The sequence below is a fragment of the Taudactylus pleione genome, unplaced genomic scaffold (assembly GCF_031769625.1).
Source record: "Taudactylus pleione unplaced genomic scaffold, aTauple2 ptg000114l, whole genome shotgun sequence".
Taxonomy (NCBI): Eukaryota; Metazoa; Chordata; class Amphibia; order Anura; family Myobatrachidae; genus Taudactylus; species Taudactylus pleione.
Genome location: NW_028284516.1, coordinates 13571202 through 13593193, shown reverse-complemented (window position 1 = coordinate 13593193; position 21992 = coordinate 13571202). Strand labels below are relative to the sequence as shown.

General features: G+C 44.2%; 1 protein-coding gene across 2 annotated transcripts; it reads right to left on the bottom strand.

Moving 5' to 3' along the window:
- Positions 1–1544: 1544 nt before the first annotated feature.
- IMPA1 (inositol monophosphatase 1) lies at positions 1545–21769 on the bottom strand. 2 transcript variants are annotated; one of them, XM_088471417.1, is made up of 9 exons: positions 21589–21769; positions 16074–16142; positions 13868–14001; positions 12839–12943; positions 11824–11869; positions 8135–8243; positions 7424–7532; positions 3924–4075; positions 1545–2310 (listed from the first exon to the last, which is right to left on the bottom strand). In XM_088471417.1, exons 2-9 carry the CDS (start codon positions 16134–16136, stop codon positions 2189–2191), a joined length of 840 nt encoding a protein of 279 aa, XP_088327543.1. In that variant the 5' UTR covers positions 16137–16142; positions 21589–21769; the 3' UTR covers positions 1545–2188. The 2 variants fall into 2 exon arrangements, with proteins under 2 accessions (XP_088327543.1, XP_088327544.1); XM_088471418.1 differs by having other exon boundaries at positions 16074–16138.
- Positions 21770–21992: the final 223 nt, after the last annotated feature.

The window sequence follows — 21992 nt, the reverse complement described above, 5'->3', positions numbered from 1 at the left end:
TTGTGAGAATACTTATTCTGTGTTGCACCCTCATTAATACAAGAAAAAAAAAAATAGACATCTATAGAACAGATAAGATGTAAAGCAAAATATGTTGCAACTCCTCCCTAGTGTGGGTAGGACTTTATATTTTTGTTAACCATTATATACTAACCTGCAATGTCCTTAATTTTATTACTGCTGTGCAAATCATTACTTCCAAAAACCATGCCCTGTGTCATCATCTGAATACCAAGTGGGTAAATTGATTGAAAGTATTGCCATGTACACTGTATTTCTCCCGCACAGGAGTGACTTATCTGCATAATGTCACTATTGAACTAAAGATGACCAAAACGTTGCTTGTGTGAAACTTATCGGCACACAAGCGGTGAGAAGTTCTGGCATTACACTCAGAGGTCTGATTTTGCATTGCCACTTTGAGTCATATTTGTAAATTTGCTGTAGGCTGATTGAAAAGAGCTGGGGTGGAGTCTGTCAATATCCTTTGTGGTGTGTTTGGTGTACAACTGGGGACAATGGACAAATTCCACTGGCGAAAAGTGCAGGTTATGCACCAAATGCGTTAGTGCTAATCTTGTGGAATAATAATTTCGAAAATGTCTCTTATCCCTAACCTGAAACTCTTATTATTATTTACATTTTCTGTTACCTCCATCACTCCATTCCACGCATTTCATCCTAAATACTGACGGCCACTGCAAAACAACTTATGGTGGAAAATAATATGTATAAATATGATGTGGTTATGTACTGTTTCACGTATTTTGTGACCACAATATTGTGGCTGAGTTACAAGAAGCTGTATGAAACCTCTGTAAACTGTTACTAAAAAAAGTTAAACTAATGGGAAAACTGAATACATTTTGGGCATTTTTTTTTTAACTATGTGTTATATACAGATGGGTCCCTCCTTGCACATTAAACAGCTCTTCTAGTTGCAGCATGCCGTGGCGTGACTCGGTAGCGCAGAGCATCTTTTCACCTTCAAATGCGTGTTATTTGCACAATGATGTGACTATATAGCACAAGCAGCTTCTGCTGATTAAAATGATATGCAGCATGCCTATGTTCTGTGTGTGAGTGCGGGTGTATCTGCAAGCAAAATGGTACGTTACAGTGTCAGCAGGTGTAACACTGACGTAGCGTTTCGCATGCAGATACAGCCGCAGTCATGCACAGAACATAGGCATGCTGCATATCATTTTAATCAGCAGAAGCTGTTTGTGCTATCGTTTCGCATTGCTGTGCGAATAAGACGCATTTGAAGGTAAAAAGACTCACAAAAAGACGCTCTGCGCTACCGAGTCACAAGGAGCTCCCACGTTATGTGTGGCGCAACTTGTAGCGCACGGAGGATAGATGTATGTGGACACATCTGTATGCAGCTATAATCCTGGGTAACTGTCATTTTTCTTATACAGTTTAAGACAAATGATACCAGAATGTTTCTTCCTCGAAAACAAGAGAGATGTTTGCTATACAAAATACAGTTCTCACACTTTGATAACTTTTATAACAAGGTCAGCGAAAATATTGACTGACATTACATCATTTTTTTATTAATCCAAAAAACAAAAGTAATGACATGTAATGGACAAAGGAGATCAGTAATGAGAAATAACGAGAGGATGACCCTGATCAGATTGGCGTGGGGAATGGTTTGTGTAGTGTAGTAATGTCAGTAAGGTTTTGTATTTATACAAATATTTTTGTATTTTTAACAGGCCAGACTGGATTAAGGGTTATGGTTGCAAAAATGTCAGTTTTATTGATCAGCAATAAATTCACTAACAAATAATAAAAAATAAAAAAAAGTATTTTCAATTTTAGCAAAATTTTTGAAATTGATCAGATTGAAAAGTACCACTGACACCCATGCACGGCTATTACACCCATGCACGGATGTATACAAGGGGAAACTAAAGCCCCATCTCCTTTGCTACTTCTCAGTGCATCACCTCCTCTGAGATCCTTATCCTCTCCGCTTCAGAAGTACATAAAGACATTTGGGCCAATTTGATGTATACGGCAAGACGGCCCTATGTTTGCCCCGGCTCCTGTCACTGTCATCACATAACAGTAAAGTCTAAGGAGTAGCACGCAGGGGTGGAGTCGAGTGGGGCATTGGTTTGTAAAATATTATTCTGTAAAGGAGAATGGCTTATTGTAAACCCGAGTGATCTGGTCACTGCTTCCTGCCATCATCACGCACTAATGGTATGAGCTGGAGTTCTTTAGAGATCCTCTCTCCAATTTCTTTACTGCTTGCTGCAATCACTCTACAGGACATCAGGTCAAATGGCCCTCCTGCAAACACAGACACACAAATTACGGGCACTCCTTTCATACAACTGTGTGTGAAGTGATTAGATACATATAGGAGACACAGAAATATCCTTAAAAACATTTGATGCCACTTTGTGATTATTAAAAGAAGAGCACAACATTTGTTTTTTTAGTAAAATTCTTCAAACTGGTACTGTACTGGTTGTAGTATACACTGGCTGCCTCTAGATGGTGCTATGCAGCTTGTGGAATTGAAAAGCAAATCCTCTGCATTAAGGCCCTCATTCAGAGCCGTACGCTCTGAGCAGAGCGCACGCTCTGAATGAGGGCCGGCCTCCATGAAAATGGAGCGTCCTTCTGGACGCTCGTATAGCTGTGGGTCACCACCCACAGGCTATACGAGCGTGCATTTTGATGGCCGCGATGGTCGAGACCATCGCGACCATCGAAACTGCGAGCCGGAGCCTGCGGTTGAGGTTTTCAACCGCAAGCTCCGGAGTGATTTTGGCTCTATCAGAGCCAAAATCACTCCCACTGACATCACTAGTGATGTCAGTGGGCCGGCTTTTGACGGGAGGCATTCCCGTGGGAACGCCCCCGTCAGGGAGGCACGCCCCCGGCACGCCTACCAAAGGGGGCGTGCTGTCAATCAACATTGACAGCATGCCCCCTTTGACCGGACACAACGAGCGAAGGACTTTCCTTCGCTCGTCGCGTCTGGCGCATGCGCACGACGGAGCTCCCTCCGTCGTGCGCATGCTCAGTCCAGAACATCGACCCACTTGCGAGCGGACAGCCGCTCGCGAGTGGGTCTGAATCAGGCCCTAAGTTACATAGAAGGAAAGGAAGTTAATGCACCATAGGCACAGTCGGATAGGGCATCTGGTACTTCTGGCCAGAAGAGCCAATGTCCTGAACTAGCCTGGCCGAGCAGCTGCACATTGTTTCAAATATATATTTTTTTGGACAAAAATAATTAAAATTTAATAGGCTTGACATAGGACCCAATTCAGAGATGTACGCAGTTGAGCGATTATCGGTCGACTGTGCATGCATCACGGTCACACTGCGCTCGCACCAAGGTAGGTTCGCGATGCCCCTCGCAGGAAGGATTTAATTGCAAAGCGATTGACATTCAGGGAGCGCCTGAGACCGTTTTCGGGGGAATGTATCCGCTTACATCTGCGATCCCATAAGCATAAAATATGGCGCCAGCGTCTCAGTTCCCGTGGCCATTTTGTGAGACCATAGACTTACTCAGGACTGGTAACATCAAACAATCGGCGACCGATGCGGTGTCTTTGTACATAGATGCTTGGATTTGCAAGGACGGTGGTGGGCGTCTCATCATATATCTAGCCGCCTGCATGCATTACACAGCAGCTATGAGTGCATTAGCGTATTGGTCTCTGAATTAAGCTCATAGTCTTTAGCTGTTGATGCTCTTGCTGTAAAGATGCAATCTTCAGCTATTATTCTGGGATTTTTCATCTTCAAATAACTCATTTATTAATAAAGTGGATTGTGATAAGAGAAATATCTACGGTCACTCTTGTCAGATCACAATCCTTTATGAACGTTGCCCAAAAGTGGAACAATATTATATACACACACACATAACATGCAGTACCAACCTTTTACATCCAAGACAAGTCCTCCGGCCTCTGTGACAATGACAGATGCTGCAGCGATGTCCCAGCAATGGATTCCCATCTCATAATAAGCATCAGCGCCTCCTGTAGCCACCAGACACATGTTAACAGCTGCTGTGCCCACCGCCCGGATCCTGCGTCACAGATGTTGGTGAAACATTTAAAACATTGCTTAAAATTAATCTAATGTGATTTAATATTACAAAATGTAAATTTAATGAACCACAACCAGAAATATATCTTATTATATTAAGGAGGGGGAACTCAAATAGCCGCATTAATTTACCGTGGGCCAATTGATCCCCCAGGGCTATTCAACTAGCCCGGAAGGCAGCCCGCAGGCTGGGATTTATTTTTTCGGGTCTGATAAGACTTCAAAAGAAATCCTGAAAAATAGCCTGTTAACGGGTGCCAAGACCCCGATACGCATAGGTCAGTGAACTTATCACGGATTCTAAGTGTTAACGCTCATTAACATGTTAATTGAATGGGTGTTAAAAAGAGTCTTGGGCTAAAAAGGCTCTGGAATTGAATAGCCCCAAGCCTGAGGCTACCACCCTTTCTCACCCCTGTTAAATTAACAGACCTAATTGAATTACCCCCCCAAAGTCCCTCTAGCAATGTACAGATGTGCCCTCATACACATACCCATTTTGCACCATGGCACGAGATACCAATTTTGCATGTTAGCGTAGGTACTCAGGATTAATTATTTTTATCGTCGTAAAGGAATTGGAATAAAGTTGTATATTAAGCATAATAATGTATGGCACGAGATTCGTATCTGACCTGTCTTGTCTGTTTAACCAGGATTGTGTACTTTTTCCTTAATTTGCTTCTTTTCTCTTGACTTTGTAATTTTTTCTGCAATGTTGCTTCTTATAGTGTACGAGGGGTCTGATTCTGCGATCGCAAATGTTACTTACGCAGAACAAGCGATTGTTAGCCATTGCGCATGCATATAAGCCGCACTGCGATTGCACAGCGATAACGCACGCACAGAGGAATCCATTGCAGAGTGAGTGACAGGCTGTGAGTGTTTGGGGGTGGTGACTGGAGAGTGGTGAGGCGTGCCAGTCCATTTGCACGCTGTTTCATGGGCGTGCATGAAATAGCCACTGCAACTGCATACGCAGCATGAGAGCCTTCTGCGTGCGATGAGACTTGCAGTGTCTGAGGCTGGTCAGACCTGTGTAAATGCTGCGTGACTGGTACCGATGTTTATGCAGAAGAGCGAGGTTGAACGGCGATGAGAAGGCAGCAGTGGGCGTCTTTATGCTGGCTGAGCTTTGGCGGGCATTAGCATATTTTTGTAGCTGTGTTCCGTGCAAGATCGCATTAATGAGTGCTGCTGAATCAGGCCCTAGGTACCTAGCATCAGTGTTTGAGCACGCTAAACGGTGCTATTTGGCGCGGTTTGAGGGTAGTTGTATGTGGACACCTGTATAAGAACTGTTCTCTATTTTAGTAATCTAACTGAAGTCATAGTGCACAAGCAATGAGTTATAAGTACTCAACTAAGAAAGAAATGTACCTTTCTTAGGCGCTAGAGTAATATAATTTGGAAATAATTATTTGCACCTTACAGGACACCAGAGGTTATTAGATTTCTGAGAATTTTTTTTTCCCACTTGTATCTCTGACTTGAATATACACTCACTGGCCACATTATTAGGCTTACTTGCTCTATAATGCAAATATCCAATAAGCCAATCATGTGACAGCAGCTCAATGCATAGAAACATGCAAACATGGTCAAGAGGTTCAGTTGTACAGACCAATCACCATTATGAGGAATAAATGTGATCTAAGGGACTTTGGGCCTGATTCAGACCCGGTCGCTAGATGCATACGCTTGCACTGAGAGTATGCAAATTTTTCCAATTGATGTCATTGGATGCGATCGCTCGCCAAGGCATAAGCACACCCACTTTGGCTGTGCGAGTGATCGCTCTGCGTATGCAGACACCCCTTAGCTTATGTAGAGACGCCCACTGGCACATGTCATCTCCAGGAAGTGTATGAAAACATTGGTACATCGAGGACCATCGGATGCGAACGCAGTGCTTGTGGTAGCCTTACCCTACCGCAAGCTCTGCAAGCATTTCAGTGTAAAAAAAAAAAGCCAAGTGACGTGTACTATGACGCTGCCTGTTAATTATGCACGCCTCTGGAACGGCGTTGAAACACCCAGGCGCGCCTGCGTTTGCATCTCCACCTCCCCCGTTTTTACTGGACTGCCCCTGTTACCACCCACAAACGGTCTCTCCTGTCACTCATTACAGTGGGCTGTCTTTGCAGGGCGAGCGAGCGGTATGCGATCGCAGTGAGTAGCTCGTGCACGCGCAGAATGAAGCGCGCGCACAACCTCGGGCCACTTGCGAGCGCACGCATATAGCAAACGGGTCTGAATCAGGCCCTTTGACCATGGAATGAGTACTGGTGTTACACAAGGTGTCCTGAGTATCTCTGAAACCGCTCATCTATTTGGATTTACACACACATGAGCCTATATAGAGTATACAGAGAACGGTGCGCAAAACAAACCCATCCAGTAAACGTCAGTTTGGTTGGCAAAACTGCCTGGTTCATGAGAAAGATGAGAATGGCCAGACTGCTTCAAGCTGACAAGAAGAAGACAGTAACTCTCATAACCATGCGTAACAATAGTAGTTGCAGAAGAGTGTTGCTTAGAGCACAGCACCTCAATACTAGAAGTGGATGGTTTATAGCAGCAGAAGACTGCACCGCCGTTCTACGCCGTCAGCTAAGACAAGCAAATCGAGGCTGCAGTGGGCACAAGCTCAACAATACTGGAAGATTGGAAAAATGATGGCTGTTCTGATGATGCAATATGCAGAATTTACTGTAAATAGCATGAATCCATGGATTCTATCTGGCTTGTGTGAACTGTTCAGACTGGTAGAGGTGTAATGCTGTGGGGAATGTTTCTTGGCACACATTAGGCCTCCTAATACCAACTGAGTATTACGTAACCGCCACAGGCTACCAAAGTATTGTTGCTGACCATGTATATCCCTTTATGGACACAGTCTACCCATCTTTTATTAGCTACTTTCAGCAGGATAACGCATCATGGCACAAAGCACAAACCATCTCACGCTGGTTCCATGAACATGGCAATGAGCTCAGTGTAAACGGCCTGCACCAGCTCTCACTCCAAGATTCACAGCATCAGTGTGATGATAAATCTGCAGCTACTGCACGATGCTATGATGTCACCATGGACCAGAATCATTAATCCATGTCATGAAGAATTCAGGATGTTCTGGGAACAAAGAGGTAGGGGGTCCTGCCCAGTACTAGAAAGGACTATATAATAAAGTGGCCACCGAGTGTATAACTGCTCTATATAGCAAGGTTGTGTATGTGGGTTTTGTTCTTCATTCAAGTATTACATCTGTTGAAGATCAGGTTTAAAACATTTGGAGAGAAAAATAAACAAACAAGGAGAGTATTACCCATGGATTGGAATACACAATAGTCTCTCCATGTTAGACAGAACGGTTGCAATAACGTCTGGGTTACGATTTGATCCTAATTCTGTAATAATCATGGATTTTGTTATATCTGGAAAACAAAGAACACCGTTAAATAAAGTCATTTCACAAACTACTTTGGGGTATATGTAATAGCCTGCGAATAGCAGACATCAGCAACTTCCCGGCAAGCCTGGCCAATGTTTTAAAATGCAAAACCAGCCTGTTCTCGCCTTTAAAAATCATTGCCCCTTTAAAACATCAGGCAGACTCACCGGGAAGTCACAGATGGCTGCAAGTCGCAGGCTATTACATTTGCCCCTTCATATATATGGTCAGGAGTGCTGCGTTAGACAAATATATATATGGATTATTCTGCGGCATGTGCTTTCCAGGTGGTTTCATTCATAACAAATTAATCAGTGAAGTCTGGTGAAGTTGTTGATTCACTTCGCATTGCGACTAAGACGTGCATTCAAGCAAAAAAATGCAAAAAAGACGCTGCTCTGCTCATTGCGGCTGACTTGACAAGATGTCTAGCGCCGCATGGCGTATTAAGCCTAGGTGTATGAGGACATGTCTGTATGTGGCGATTTTCACTGACTGCTGTCTCTAGATTCAAGATACAGTCTGTTTAGCATGGAGTAGAGTCAATATTAGTACAAGCACATCATGAGGTGAGGTGGAACTTACCTTTCTGCCCAGAGATCTGTAATTTCTGCCCATTACAATACGCCCCCTTTCCCTTCCTGCCCGTGTACATCTTGTCTTCTACACAGCTGTACACCACTCCAAATTCAACCTGACGGAGAAATAGAATAGTCACACTTTTGTACAGATAACTAAAAGACTCCTCAGGGGGAGAAGTTGCCCAGAGCAACCAATCAGACTGTCATTTTATAGAATGTAATAGATACATGATAGCTAGAAGCGGATTGGTTGTCGTCTTTAGAAGGTTTGATACATCTCCCCCTCAGTGGGGTAACTAGAACTTCATGTGTCCAGTGCAAATAATGCAATGTACTCCTCTGCAAAATGTGGTGTGAAATACAGAACACCATAAGGCAACATAGCAGGTGCGGGGGAGTAAGGTATAGGAGAACTACAGAGAACCACAGAAAGAAATCTTGGTTTCTTAAAAAAGGATTACACCTTCGTAACATATTACATTTATATTTTGTGTTTCATCTACTACAATAAACTTCCTTCCAGAAACCATTTAAAATAGAGCTTTTGTCATATTTAAAAGTTCCATTTGTACTGGCAATGAAACATGAGAAATATAATGAGAACAGTATAAGAAGAGACCACGTGGATTGGAGGAGGAGACCACGTGGATTGGAGGAGGCCACATGGATTAGAAGAAGCCACGGGAGACCCAGATAGCAGCAGCAGAGAGCAGAGGTGGCTGAATTAAACCATTTATGGTAAGTGATTATTGCATTAGATAAAAAGAACAATACAACAAAGCAACAAGTATGGAACAGCATCTACAGGAGGGAACACAGAACACCTGTAGGTGGGAATGCTGCCTCAGCACTGGACTGTACGAGTACCCCAGAAGGTAAAACATTGAGTTGAAAGGCTGCCATGTAGATAGTATCTGCCAAAAGTCTGTTCTCTTAATTAAGAGCAGCTTACTGGCACCCTAGATAAGCAATTACTGCTATAAAGGTTGCTGGGCATTGTAGCAGTCACATGCTCAACACTTAACATTTCATATATGAATAAACCATTGGATCGCTCACTACACACACGCACCAAGTCCTACTAAGGGCCATATCCAATTAGCAGCGATAAGCCGCGTTTTGGAGAAAAGTGTTCACAGGTGCAAACTTTTCACACAAAAATGCATTTCGTGCAATCCTATACCGAAGTTTTCGCACGTGCGAAATCTCCATAGACAAAAAACTGCGAACTGTTACACCATCACAGAGCAGGTGAAAAAATTTGCAAAATTCCTATTTTTGCTTACAAATGTGGGGACTTGTTTCAGAGCCTCTTGGATACCCCCCTCCCCCGTTATGACAAATTAGGCAAAAGTTATTTTTTAATTAGATTAATTTGGCCATTAATGACATGTCATTTTTGGGGTGAAAAAATTGAAAGTGTTGGAAAATAGATTTCAAGTAGTGGGGCAGATATTTTGGGGGGGGCTGTATGGATGGAACATGTGTTCTAAATATTGGAGGTGGCTGCATCAGGTGTATTTTTTAAAAGTGCACTTTTATGACCCAAAAAATATACTTGCACCCATTTTCACGTACCCCTAATTTAACTGCAGCATTTATTTTAGCCAAAAAACTTGCTAATTATAATTTTTCCACTGTTACACAAATATGCATATAACAGCCATTTCACACAATTTAAGAACCCAAAATACTTTTATTAGGGCCACTAATACACTTCTAAATTGATTCCCTATGTCAGTTAGGCTTTTTATGGGCTACAGACAGATTTCCCCAATTCTTGCTGTACGTTTCGCAGGTTTCTCCACTAACAATTTTCATGCGAATGCATTTTCGGGTCTTATGTAACAGGATAGTGCAAAAAACCGGAAGCGCGCTTAGACAAAAGACGCTAAAAGATCGCACCAAGACACGCGAATTGTGCAACAACTTCTCTGATAGAGCATTATTTATCTAAGAGTAATCTCCGCTAATAGGTGGCATTTTTGCACCTTAATAAAAATATGCTGCATTGCATGGCAACGTGCATGTGTGTGTTGGGGGGAGAGGGCCGCATACTTCATATGTGCTATCAGATTAGGAGTGGGAGGTGCTGAACGCAAACTCTATGACCTGCTTTATTGTATTGCCAAGCAAACCAAATAAATAACAAAGCTGCAGTTGCAGCCCTTACATTACATCGCCTGCCCAGGTGCACATTTACACCCCTGAGCTGGGTCGGTTCCTAGATCTAAGTGAGGCCAGTAGTGTTCCCACTGAGGGAAACTAGTTTTGGAACATTTTAAGTGCTTTATAAATGTAGAGTATGTGACATTTTAATGAATACAGCACTGGGACTTGTAGGTATAACATAATTATGGATAGCAGTTAGCTAAATATAGGATTTAATTTTTTTACAAAAAGTCCCATAAGACACATAATTTATGGGTGTAGCCTGTGTGAGAGGCCTGTATGCTGGGGATCAGATTATTTTAGTTACAACTCATTTTTAAACATTGTGGCAGTGTAAGTGCATTACAGTAATAGCGCAAATACAGTAATGACCTGTACAGTTGAGCAGGGGCTGGTATCTACAGCAAATCACTGCTTGGGTTTAGTGCTGGTAATGGGTTCATATATTTTGTAGATAACTTTGTACATTTCATTAGAGAAATATGGCCTTAAGTGTACCCAGTCCTACCCCCATCCACACTGCACCGCAGAATGACTGTCCTTCTCCCAGCTCTATGTGGTCAGTCATTGCCATATCACTAATCAGAGAACCCGGAGATTTGTGGGGGTCAATGGCTGAGCTCAGGTAACCGGACATCGGTCAGTAAAACCCTGTGCCAAGGTGGTCTCCCCTGTTCATACCGTGCATTAACAATAACATTCCTTAAATTTAAACCTACAGTACATTTACATACACTGTTCAGTAATAATAGAAGGAAACGCTTCGTTTGGATTTAATATGTATATGTTAGTTAGGGCTCCGGAGTATAACCCCCTTACTTGAAAAACTCATGTGTCAGTGACGAAACGCATTGGTAATTACTTGCCTACGGACCTTCATTCCGCATACACGGACATCACAGCGCACATGATCGCAAATATTAACACGAGTGACTGACGCCTCTGGACCAGAACCTACGCCATCTTCATTACCAGGGAGAACCTGCAGCAGTGTGGGGTTATACTTCGGAGCCCGGCGATGACATACAGGGCAAGGTAGGGGAAGTTACGGCTCCTTATTTCCCAGTCAGTATCAGTGTTGTGGATTTCACTAACAAACTTTTCTACAAAGGAGCTATAAGCATTTTCATTTGTGTTTGTCTATGTACAGGATACTTGGTATTCTGAACACTTTTAGACATACAATAACTACCAAATACATATTTAATACAAACAAAGTGCTCCTGGTTTTTTTATTGTACATGATCTTTAAAGGAAGCTGCTGAGAAACACACACTTGGGAGCGCTGGACTATATTCACATACACTGTTCAGTCACATTACTTATACTGCGCTGTCACATCATGATCAGTTGGAGTGTGTCGTGAAAGCCCTTATACTCTTGAATATATATATATACACACATATATATATATATATATACATACATACACACACACACACACACACACTGACTAAAGAAGCCTTTATACCCCATGTATCAGAGTCCCCAAAGGATTAAAGTTTAATTCATTTTACCCACCTGTTTATTCACTGCAAAGCCTATAGATACGGCCACAAATGGAAACCTAAATGAAACATTAAAAACAAACATTAACAAAACATATACAAAGTGACCCTGATTGGGAATTATTTCAGCAGATAGAAGGTGGTGTCTGAGCTTCCATTTGAACACTATGTCTCGGCTTCATAAAAATCAGCACAATCATCTGGCATGGTTATATAGAAGATAAAACCAGACGGGGATTACACCCACAAGAGAATCTTACCTTGGTGAGACCACTCTGACATGGGTATATAGTTATACTACAAGTCTGACTGAAAAATGTGTATGTAGTATCCACGCTCTTAGCAGCTTAATAGCATTTTACTGGCTACAGCATCACAGGAAAAACCATATCCATATGGGCGTGGCCAATGAAAAGAGGGCGTGTCTTTATGACACATCCCCTTTTCGTAACTCTTGCGAGCGTGCACGGCACTTACGGACAGTCCCCTAGTACAACGGTCACTGTGAATAGATGCCGGGCGCATGCTCTGTCGTTTTCCCCACCCGCGGGACACTGCGGCCCGCGGGTGGAGGACAGAACGTGCAGGCTGTTTCAGAGGGGCGCAACGCTGGAGGACAGGGTGCTTTCTGCCCTTCAGAAATAGGGCAGTGCGCGGCGCTCCGCTGAAACAGCCTAGTGGGAACGCTGAGTAAACATGGCTCCGGATGCTTGGATTTGCGAAGTGGGCGCCTCAATGCATTCCACGGCGCCTGCGACATTTGCATATTTTCGCACATCCACTGCGTACGCAGACGCATCAGCGGCATTAGTGTACAATCCTGAATCATGCCCACCGACACATACACAAGTGCTTCTATCCCAGGCTCTGCTCTGGGGACTCTCAGCCTAGGGTTCTATGTTACTGAAAGGTAGGGTTACTTGAGGTATGGATTTTCGAACCCCCTAAATATGCTGGAGAAGAACAGTTGGTCCTGTGGTTTCATTTATCTTCCCCATAATTTACTGCTGGACTCACAAAGAACCCACCTGTGCACAAAGTTAGTTGTGCCATCTATGGGGTCAATGATCCAGGTTGGGTTATCGGTCAGAGTGCATACCTGGCCTGCTGCCACAGATTCCTCCCCAATGAAGCTGCAACAGAGAAAGTAACATTAACCATCTGTTATGTAACAAGAATGCACAGGAAGAGAGGATTTGTAGATATACATTGTCAGGATAAAGAGCCCAGTACATTTCCCAAAGTGAAGAAATTGGTGGACAGCAGCGTGAGAGGATATAAACATAGTGATCACTGATCAATGGGATCAATATGGGAAGCGCACGTTTAGTACACACTTCTGTCAAGTGCAGACTGGACCTACATTTAATATAATCGGACTGGACATTGCAGACCCTTTTCAGACTGGGTGAGATTTTACTTTTCTTTACCGTTGATATTTACTACCTGGACTGATTTATGTCAGACATGACACATTGAAGAAAAATTGTCACTATCCCGTCTTTTTTCAGCAGCCTAAATTCTTTTTATTGCTACAACATACCCAATTTGGCATTTTTTCATATTTAAGTTTATTGTCTAAACTTATGTTGTGGTATAATAAATAGTTTTTTTTATATTTGTCTACCAGCTATACTTTTCTTTTTTCTATTGATTTATTGTTTAGTGGGGTGCAGTTCCCACTCATTGTAGCAGCTCAGTAGTCAAATACAGTCCCCACACAGACTACATTGCGCACCTGTTTTTTTATTTCTAATTGGACCTGAAAGCAGCCTGTAGAATCCTGGGTAAAGCTGCTGCAATAACAAACTGAAGAAAAAATAAATAAATTAAAGAAATTAGACTTACCCTGAACAAACAAATATCGCCGTGACAGCTGAGCGATACGCAGTGCTAACTTACTTGTACAGTGTTTCATACAAAAAGAATATGCTATACTTGCTGTATAAAAGTTTGTACACCATATAAATAGCATAGTATGCAGTGTGTATTTATTCCACCAATATATTTATTCCCCGCGACTGTCAAAATGAAAATGCATTTATATACAGACTTGCCTGTGAGAGGGATATTTCTTTCTGAATAACGAGATTATAATTTCTTCTACTTTCTGATCTGTGGCTGTCACCAGGTCAGCCGGAGAGCTCTTCTCCATCACCGAAATCTCCTCCTTCAGTGCCGCACACACCACCTGCCAAACATCATGGCAATAACATTAGGATGGTATATACTAATACAGTGCTGTTTAATAACAACCACCAAAGACTCTAATGCTGGGTACACACTACACGATCCTGGATCATGGCCGACGGAACGGTATGTCGGTCGGCCGTACACACTAAACGATATATTGTGCGACCGCAATATCAGACGACATATCGTCTAGTGTGTACCCAGCTTAAGTGAGATTTGGGAGTCTCCCGGCCATTCATTTAGAGTAGGGGAGTATGATTAATGAAGTCATTGCTCCTACATTCTTATAAACAATAGCCCAGCCACCAAAATAGCTACCCCCCACTGTGTGCAGTCGACAGGTACACCTGTACTCTAATACCTCTTTTACAACAGAGCAAAAACCTGGGTTTAAAAGGGTGTAAAAGGGTCCCTGAAAAATAACCCGGGTCAAGTGACCCAGCAATCCAACCCAGGTAGCTACTGTACTAGGGTCGGACCCAGGATGGACCCGGGTAATGGTGCAGTGTAAATGGCGCGACCCAGGTTATCCAACCTGGGTCAGGCCTAAAATAAGCTGATTGGTGTTTGTGGAGCAGTCACCTCCCACTTTTTATGACCTCACAGGTTTAGCAGGGCAGACCTGGGTTCAGTGTGAACAGGGCTGACCTGGGAGTAACCCAGATTGAAGGTGCAGTGTAAACGGGGTCTGACCTGGGTTGGATCCATGTCCAAAAACCCAGGTCAGATCCAGGTTTTTGGCGGAAGAGAGGTACAAGATGGGTAGGCGACATCAGGAGGTTAAGTTCACTAGTCAAAAAGTGATGGAAAGGACAGCACAAGGAAAAGTAATGAGGATTGGTATTAAACCAGGAAGCCAGAGTACAGCCAATTCAGAACTGAACACCAGTCTACTGTAATTCCACTCACACAACGTGCAGGGAAATGCGAGTATTTGACCGTATACAGAGTTGCATGCATCTATGCAACCACACCTCCCCCCTCCATATGCTTGCTCAAATAGCCACCATCATTATCAGTGCGCACCTCCACCAGCCCTATCCTTGGTGCAAGAGATCCCTGCTTACCCTCACTAAACCCAGCTTGTGTGTGAACATGCCACTGCAGCCCAGTTACGTCTGCGAATGGCTAGAAGACTGAGATAGGTAAGACTGGAGACTGCCTGTAAATGCCCTTTGCTAGAAAATGCAAAACCCATCCTCAAAACAGACTTACTCTGAGCCGGCCCCAGTGAGAGCTATAGGCAAAGGCGTAAACCATATAATGAATGAGCTATTGGAGAACAAGGGGCAGGTTTATCAACTATTGGGTTTTACACCCGATAATTGTGATTTCTTATCGCCTCTATAAGTGGCAATTAGAAATTAAAATTCGCCTGAAGCATGTATCAAAAACACATGCAGGGCGGGGGGCGCATGCACGGTCTACTGACGGAGCCAAACTCTATGGAGGCTGCCTCTGCTGTCAGCAATGGAGAAACTGAAGCAGATATGGAGACACTGTATCTGCTGTGGTCCCTCATTTACACAATGTAGATAATATTTGCAGGCGTCCACCGGAAACGGGTGTTTTCAGGGGATATGCCGCATATATTGAATAATATATAGGCCACAAATGTGAAGATAAAAAATGAAATATAAATAAGTCTACAGAAACAAAAAATACACTGTACAAAACGTAGCCACTCGGCAAAAGTACTGTCACTTATATCAGCTAGGGATTGTTATTATAATGTCAGCTAGCAAGAAATGCCAGAAGTCCAGTACAGTATGCTATGGATAAATTCTTCCATAACGTCACATTCATATTGCTGTGTAACAACTGCACCAGTGGTCCATAACAATCGTTTTCTACTTTGCCCAGATTACACCCTCTTGACCAGTATCCTAAATATTTTAAGAATAAACTGGTATAAATCATGTGGCTAAACTAACAATTATCTAAAGGATTTAAAAATCAAACTAATTTTTCTTTGGCAAGTTCATCCATTATACACAAGGAAGCAGAATGTTAGTGATATTTCTGACATGAGGGCTGAATTATTTAAACACATTCTCCAAGGATACATACTGCGCCGGCTTTTCTTGCTACCTCAACAGCAAAATCCAGACATTCTTGCCATGGGTCGGCCATTTCTACCTAGGAAATACAAAATACAAATTATATGATCATGTTTGAAAACACAAACTGTGGATAAACATGTATTGGAGAATTTAAACAGAATTGATTTCTAAAATATAATTTTTAATGTGGTATAAAATGAAATACATTAATTTGACAATATATATCATGAGAAAGGAATGCATCATTTATAATTCATGATTATTTTGCTCCCTGCTAGGATTTGTTTTTAAAAATACAACTTTAATTTATCCTAAAAACATTGTTGTTATAACTGCTGTATACATAATTTACAGGAATTAGCCAATGGCTAGATACCTCAAGGGGGATGGGTACGGGATGCCGGCAGTCAAAATCCAGACACCGGCATCCCGACAGGGTTAGGATAACGACACCTGTCGGTAGGTAGCCTAACCCTCCCCCTCTCCCTACCCTAACCCTCCCCGATGCCTGAACCTAACCTCTCCCCCAAGTGCCTAAACCTAACCTCCCCATCCCCACAGCCTAATCCTAGCCCTCCCCCCAGTGCCTAAACCTAACCTCACCATCCCCACAGCCTAAACCTAACCCTCCTCCCCTAGTGCCTAACCCTCCCCCCAGTGCCTAAACCTAACCTCCCCATCCCCACAGCCTAAACCTAACCCTCCTCCCCTACTGCTTAACCCTCCCCCTCTCCCTACCCTAACCCTCCCCGATGCCTGAACCTAACCTCTCCCCCAAGTGCCTAAACCTAACCTCACCATCCCCACAGCCTAAACCTAACCCTCCTCCCCTAGTGCCTAACCCTAACCCTCCTCCCCTAGTGCCTAACCCTAACCCTCCTCCCCTAGTGCCTAACCCTCCCCGCAACCCCGCTACTTACCTTCGGGATGCCGGCGCTGGGAATCTGACATGTGTCGGAATTCCGGCGCCAGTATTCTAAGCGCCAGCATCCCTTGTGCCAGGATACTGAACATATCCCCCTCCGGGTATAGCAGAAACAGTAAGGCTCATTAATGAGCCACAAAAATCTAAAATAATAATAATTTGTGTTAAGCTGGCCACACATAGCGATATTTTACATGATTTGGCCGATTTCGACGAATCGTGACGACAAATCGTGTAAAATATGCCAAAACCGTGAGTCCCCACTCACGATGCGATGCGAGTCCCCGCTGGTCGCACATCGCATCGTCAGATCTGCCGTGCTGTAGGGCAGATCTGACAATCTAGGAAAGCGATGCACTGTGAAAGTCTGGATGCAGGAGAGATTGTATGAAGATTGGACACCAAATCGTGTGCAGATCGTGTGCTGAGCTGCCGGGGAGAGTTTCAAGGGAAATCGTACACATCGGCTAATCGTGAGCACATCGCTATGTGTGTGGGCACCTTTAGTGTGGCTAGAACACATTTCAGTAGCAGAGGTCAATACAGCACCTGATTATGGTAAACAGCAGCTCTAGGTTGATACAATTGTAGGGTGCCCTTGTGCCCCCTACCCCTGTCAAATGCCACATTATAGAGTTCCCACATAAAAGTATCTCTCCCTGCTCCTCTTACCACCCACCATCAACGCTGTCAAAGCAAACTGAGCTCAAAAGTCAATTTACAAGTGTGAAAACCACTATGTGCAATGTCATTAATTGCCTGTGACCCACTAGGTGTAGTAAACTGATGCAGTACTCTAGGCTGCAGTCTAGTTAGTCTAATGGTTCATGAGGCACGGAGTCAAGAGATGGAGGCAGAAATTGAATTAGTGGCAAGACAACGCTCAGCTACACATATCCAACAGATAATCACATCCATGTAAGACAAATACAACCTTACCCGGCATCTAATACATAACAGGTCTGGTGCTATATAGACACAGAGCGCCAATTATGGCGGTTATCTCGTCAGGACACACATTCAACCATACAAATGATATTGCATAAGTTTAAGATGTGGGTGAAAATGTAACTAAGAAGAAGCCCAGCAGGTAAGAACATTACATACACGTGGTCGAAAATTGGCTCAACACTTATGAGGGGTCAACAGCCAGCCTGGAAGTGGAGGGGAATACACAGCGTGATAGGACAAGGATGCCCGGATCATATACAGCTGTTTGGAGATGACTGGTTGCTCTGTGTGTGCCCAGCTTATACTTATTTGTTAGGCAGCAAGTAACTGATAGGGAAACAAACTGATATCTGCTACTCATGGCCACTGACCCCTGGGATTATCATAGAGAAAACACAGACTCACTAGGAGCAGTAACGGTGGTCAAATTTCAATAACGCAATTAAGTGTAATTATATAGTGTTCCTGCTAGGCTGTCTCAGTGTGGCGGGGCGCCGTGCCCATCCCGATTTGAAGTCGCTGAATTGCACCCTGCCCTGATGGTGGATGTGCTGAAATAGCAGTCCCCACGGCAGTGCCCCACAGATGGGGAAAGTGAAGGCGAAATAATAAAAGACTATGGCCCTCATTCAGAGCCGTACGCTCTGAGCAGAGCGCACGCTCTGAGCAGAGCGCACGCTCTGAATGAGGGCCGCCCTCCATGAAAATGGAGCGTCCTCCTGGACGCTCGTATAGCTGTGGGTCACCACCCACAGGCTATACGAGAGTGCAGTTTGATGGCCGTGACCATCGCGACCATCGAAACTGCGAGCCGGAGCCTGCGGTTGAGGTTTTCAACCGCAAGCTCTGGAGTGATTTTGGCTCTGACGGGAGGCGTTCCCGTGGGAACGCCCCCGTCAGGGAGGCACGCCCCCGGCACGCCCACCAAAGGGGGCGTGCTGTCAAGCAACATCGACAGCACGCCCCCTTTGATCAGACACAACGAGCGAAGGACTTCACTCGTCGCGTCTGGCGCATGCGCACGACGGAGCTCCCTCCGTCGTGCGCCTGCTCAGTGCAGAACATCGACCCACTTGCGAGCGGACAGCCGCTCGCGAGTGGATCTGAATCAGGCCCTATGCCCTTTATTCAGGCGTGCGCAGAGGAGTGCCCGTCTGTGATAGCCGCCTTACCCCCTGCCTACCCTAGAAGGAACACTATTTTGGAAATGTAAGTCTCTATGCATTATTTAGATTTCATATTATGGTCTCTTGTCTGCTAATTGTGTATTCACAGGTCTTTAGCTGGTACACAAAAGAACACCAAAAAGGCAACAACTTTATAAACTTTAAATCAAACCATGGAATAGATCTTTTGTTTTTATTAAATGATTTATATAGGGGAGGTAGTTGAAATTCCAACAGCCGGGATGCAGGCGCAGGAATCCCGACACCAGTCAGAATCCCGGCGGTAAGTACTGGGGTTAGGGGGAGGGTGAGGGTTAGGCTTAGGGTGTGAGAAGGGAGGGTTAGGGCTAGGGGCAGGATACCTACCAACAGATGTCGGTATCCTAACCATGTCAGGATGTTGGCGCCGGGATTCTGACTGCCAGGATGCCGAGCTCTGGTATTCCGTAACCAATCCTTATATAGATGTTGAATGATTTTAATATGGTAATATAAATAGGTCTGAGATTTTTTAAATATTTGTAATTCAGATTGCTAAACCTGCAGCACACCAGCAACACACTGATCCAGCTCACCAACAAACCTGCAGCTTCCAACCTATCTGCAATGGTCGCAACGTCGACCTACATCACCATAATAAAAAATCTACTGGTAGGTAAGTACTGCCAAGACTCACACCAACACGCGGGACGCCGCACAGGTGTTCCAACCCACTTTGCACATCCCCCGCCCCCCGAGACTCCCCCGAGACTTCCTAGACTGTTGACCATAGGTCCAGCAGGGGTGACGTGCAAGGTCACTGAACCGCATGGGAAGGAGCCCCCTGAAAGTGTCCACCTACATCCCCAGTCTCATCACCACTCATCACTGAACCCCACCCATCTGCCCAGGATCTCAACAGAGCAGCATTGTGACTACTCAATACAAGATTTTGCCCCAAATTACTGTGTCTCGCTGGCCTCATTTTGATCCTATTTTATTCCCCTTTTCACATTACTCCAAACTACACTCCATACCCAATCATACCCTCCTTCTCACTCCCAAAACATCACCACCACCAGATGAAACATTCTAATTAACACCACTCACAAACACACACAAGTCATCACCATTACTAGCAGGAAGAGCGCACCTTACCCCCCCTACCCCCAGATTGCTAAACCTGCCCATATACTTAGTAATATAATTCCTTTAAAATACTGGCCACAGGGGAGTCTTAAGAGAAATATGCCTCCCTCACATGCCTTTCCTATTCACGGCGGTTCCGTCATTCCTGTGATACATTTAGAAAGAAGGTATGTGCAGAATAGAGCAAATACTCTAGGGTGACTCTCTGTGTGACGCACGGGACATTTACAGACAGTCAAGTACATGAACTGTTTCTATACCACAATTTTTTTTTCTGGTGTCCAAGGGGCCTATGTATCAATCTGAATCGATCTTATTACTAATAGCACTGTGAAATTTCCTGCAAAGTGCTAAGTAGCACTTCAGATTGCAGTGCCCATTATTATCAATGGGGACTAAGAACTGACCCCCTATGTACTAAACAAAGCTTTACGGAGTTTAGTCCCGATAGTTTACACCATCTTCAGATGGCGTAAACTACTGTAAACCTATGGTGCTCCAGGGGCAGGAGAGAGATCTTTCAATCTCCCCCCAGCAGCCCCTTGCCAGTTCTGGAAGCTGACGCTGTGCACATTTGCAGTGTCAGCTTCCCCCAGTGCAGGGGATAAAACTCGCAGGGACAGCGGTTACCGCAACCGCTGTCTCTGCGAGTTCCCCTTGGTACATAGTGGGGATATTTTCATTAAACATAAAAATCTTCCCGGCGAGATGGATATATATTAATTGCAGCAGTGCCGCGATTATTAGTACATAGACCCCCAAGCCTTACATACTTAGTTGGTAGAACATATACACCAGAAAAAAAAAAATCACTACAGTAAACCGTTCCTTCTGGAATTTTTATAAACTCTGCGTGATGCCCGGGACAGTCCTGGTGCCAAGCAGGGTACATGGATGATGAGCTCGCAATTGTTAAGGCATAAAAGCGACAGTAAACAGTCTCTCAAGACCCAGATCATCTCTGTCCGACACTCAGTATGCGCAGTCTGGTCATAAACTGACACCATTGTTTTTTTTATTGCCCAATGAATAGAACAAACCTACAATTAAGTACAGATGTTCAGTATACATGTAAACATTATTCTATCACACAGACAAGTAGGTCTTGAGATCATGTATTTTTAATATGCACCCCTATGGTGCTGCAAACAAAAATTCTATATTTCTGGGTGATTCACTGCGCTGATCCAACGCCATGGGCATCGGAGGCATGCCATATATCCCTTTAATTCGGGTAATTCGGAACACATGTGAATCACACAGGTCAGAATTAAATGGATCATATAGTAGCCGGTGCTGCTACAATCTGTGTAGCTCTGCAGGAGTGATAGAGCAATGAGGAGAATACTGACCGTGGAATGAGGTGAGTCAGATGATCAGCAGGTAAAGCGGCTACGGGCTGTATTGCCAGTGAGTGGGTGAGTCAGGGTGTAATGTATCTGTATAACCGGTTGCTTGCTGCTTCCTGGTGCACGGCGCAGGCTCTCGGCCGCCCCCTCTTCCCCGCTCAGTGTCACACCTATAGCGGGAGCCTGGAGGTGGGCTGCAGCCTGTGACGTGCTTGCTATGATTGCTGCAGCACTGACTGCTGCTGTGGCTTCCTGCTGCCAGAGAGAGGGAGCACTGGATTCAAGCAAGCTTATAATCAAAGAAAATAGACATTTAAATCGGCATCAATGCATTTATTCTGGTTTTATAGCGGGAGGAGGAGTACATAAGATCCCATTCAGAGTCAGCTAATGTCATTACACTGTAT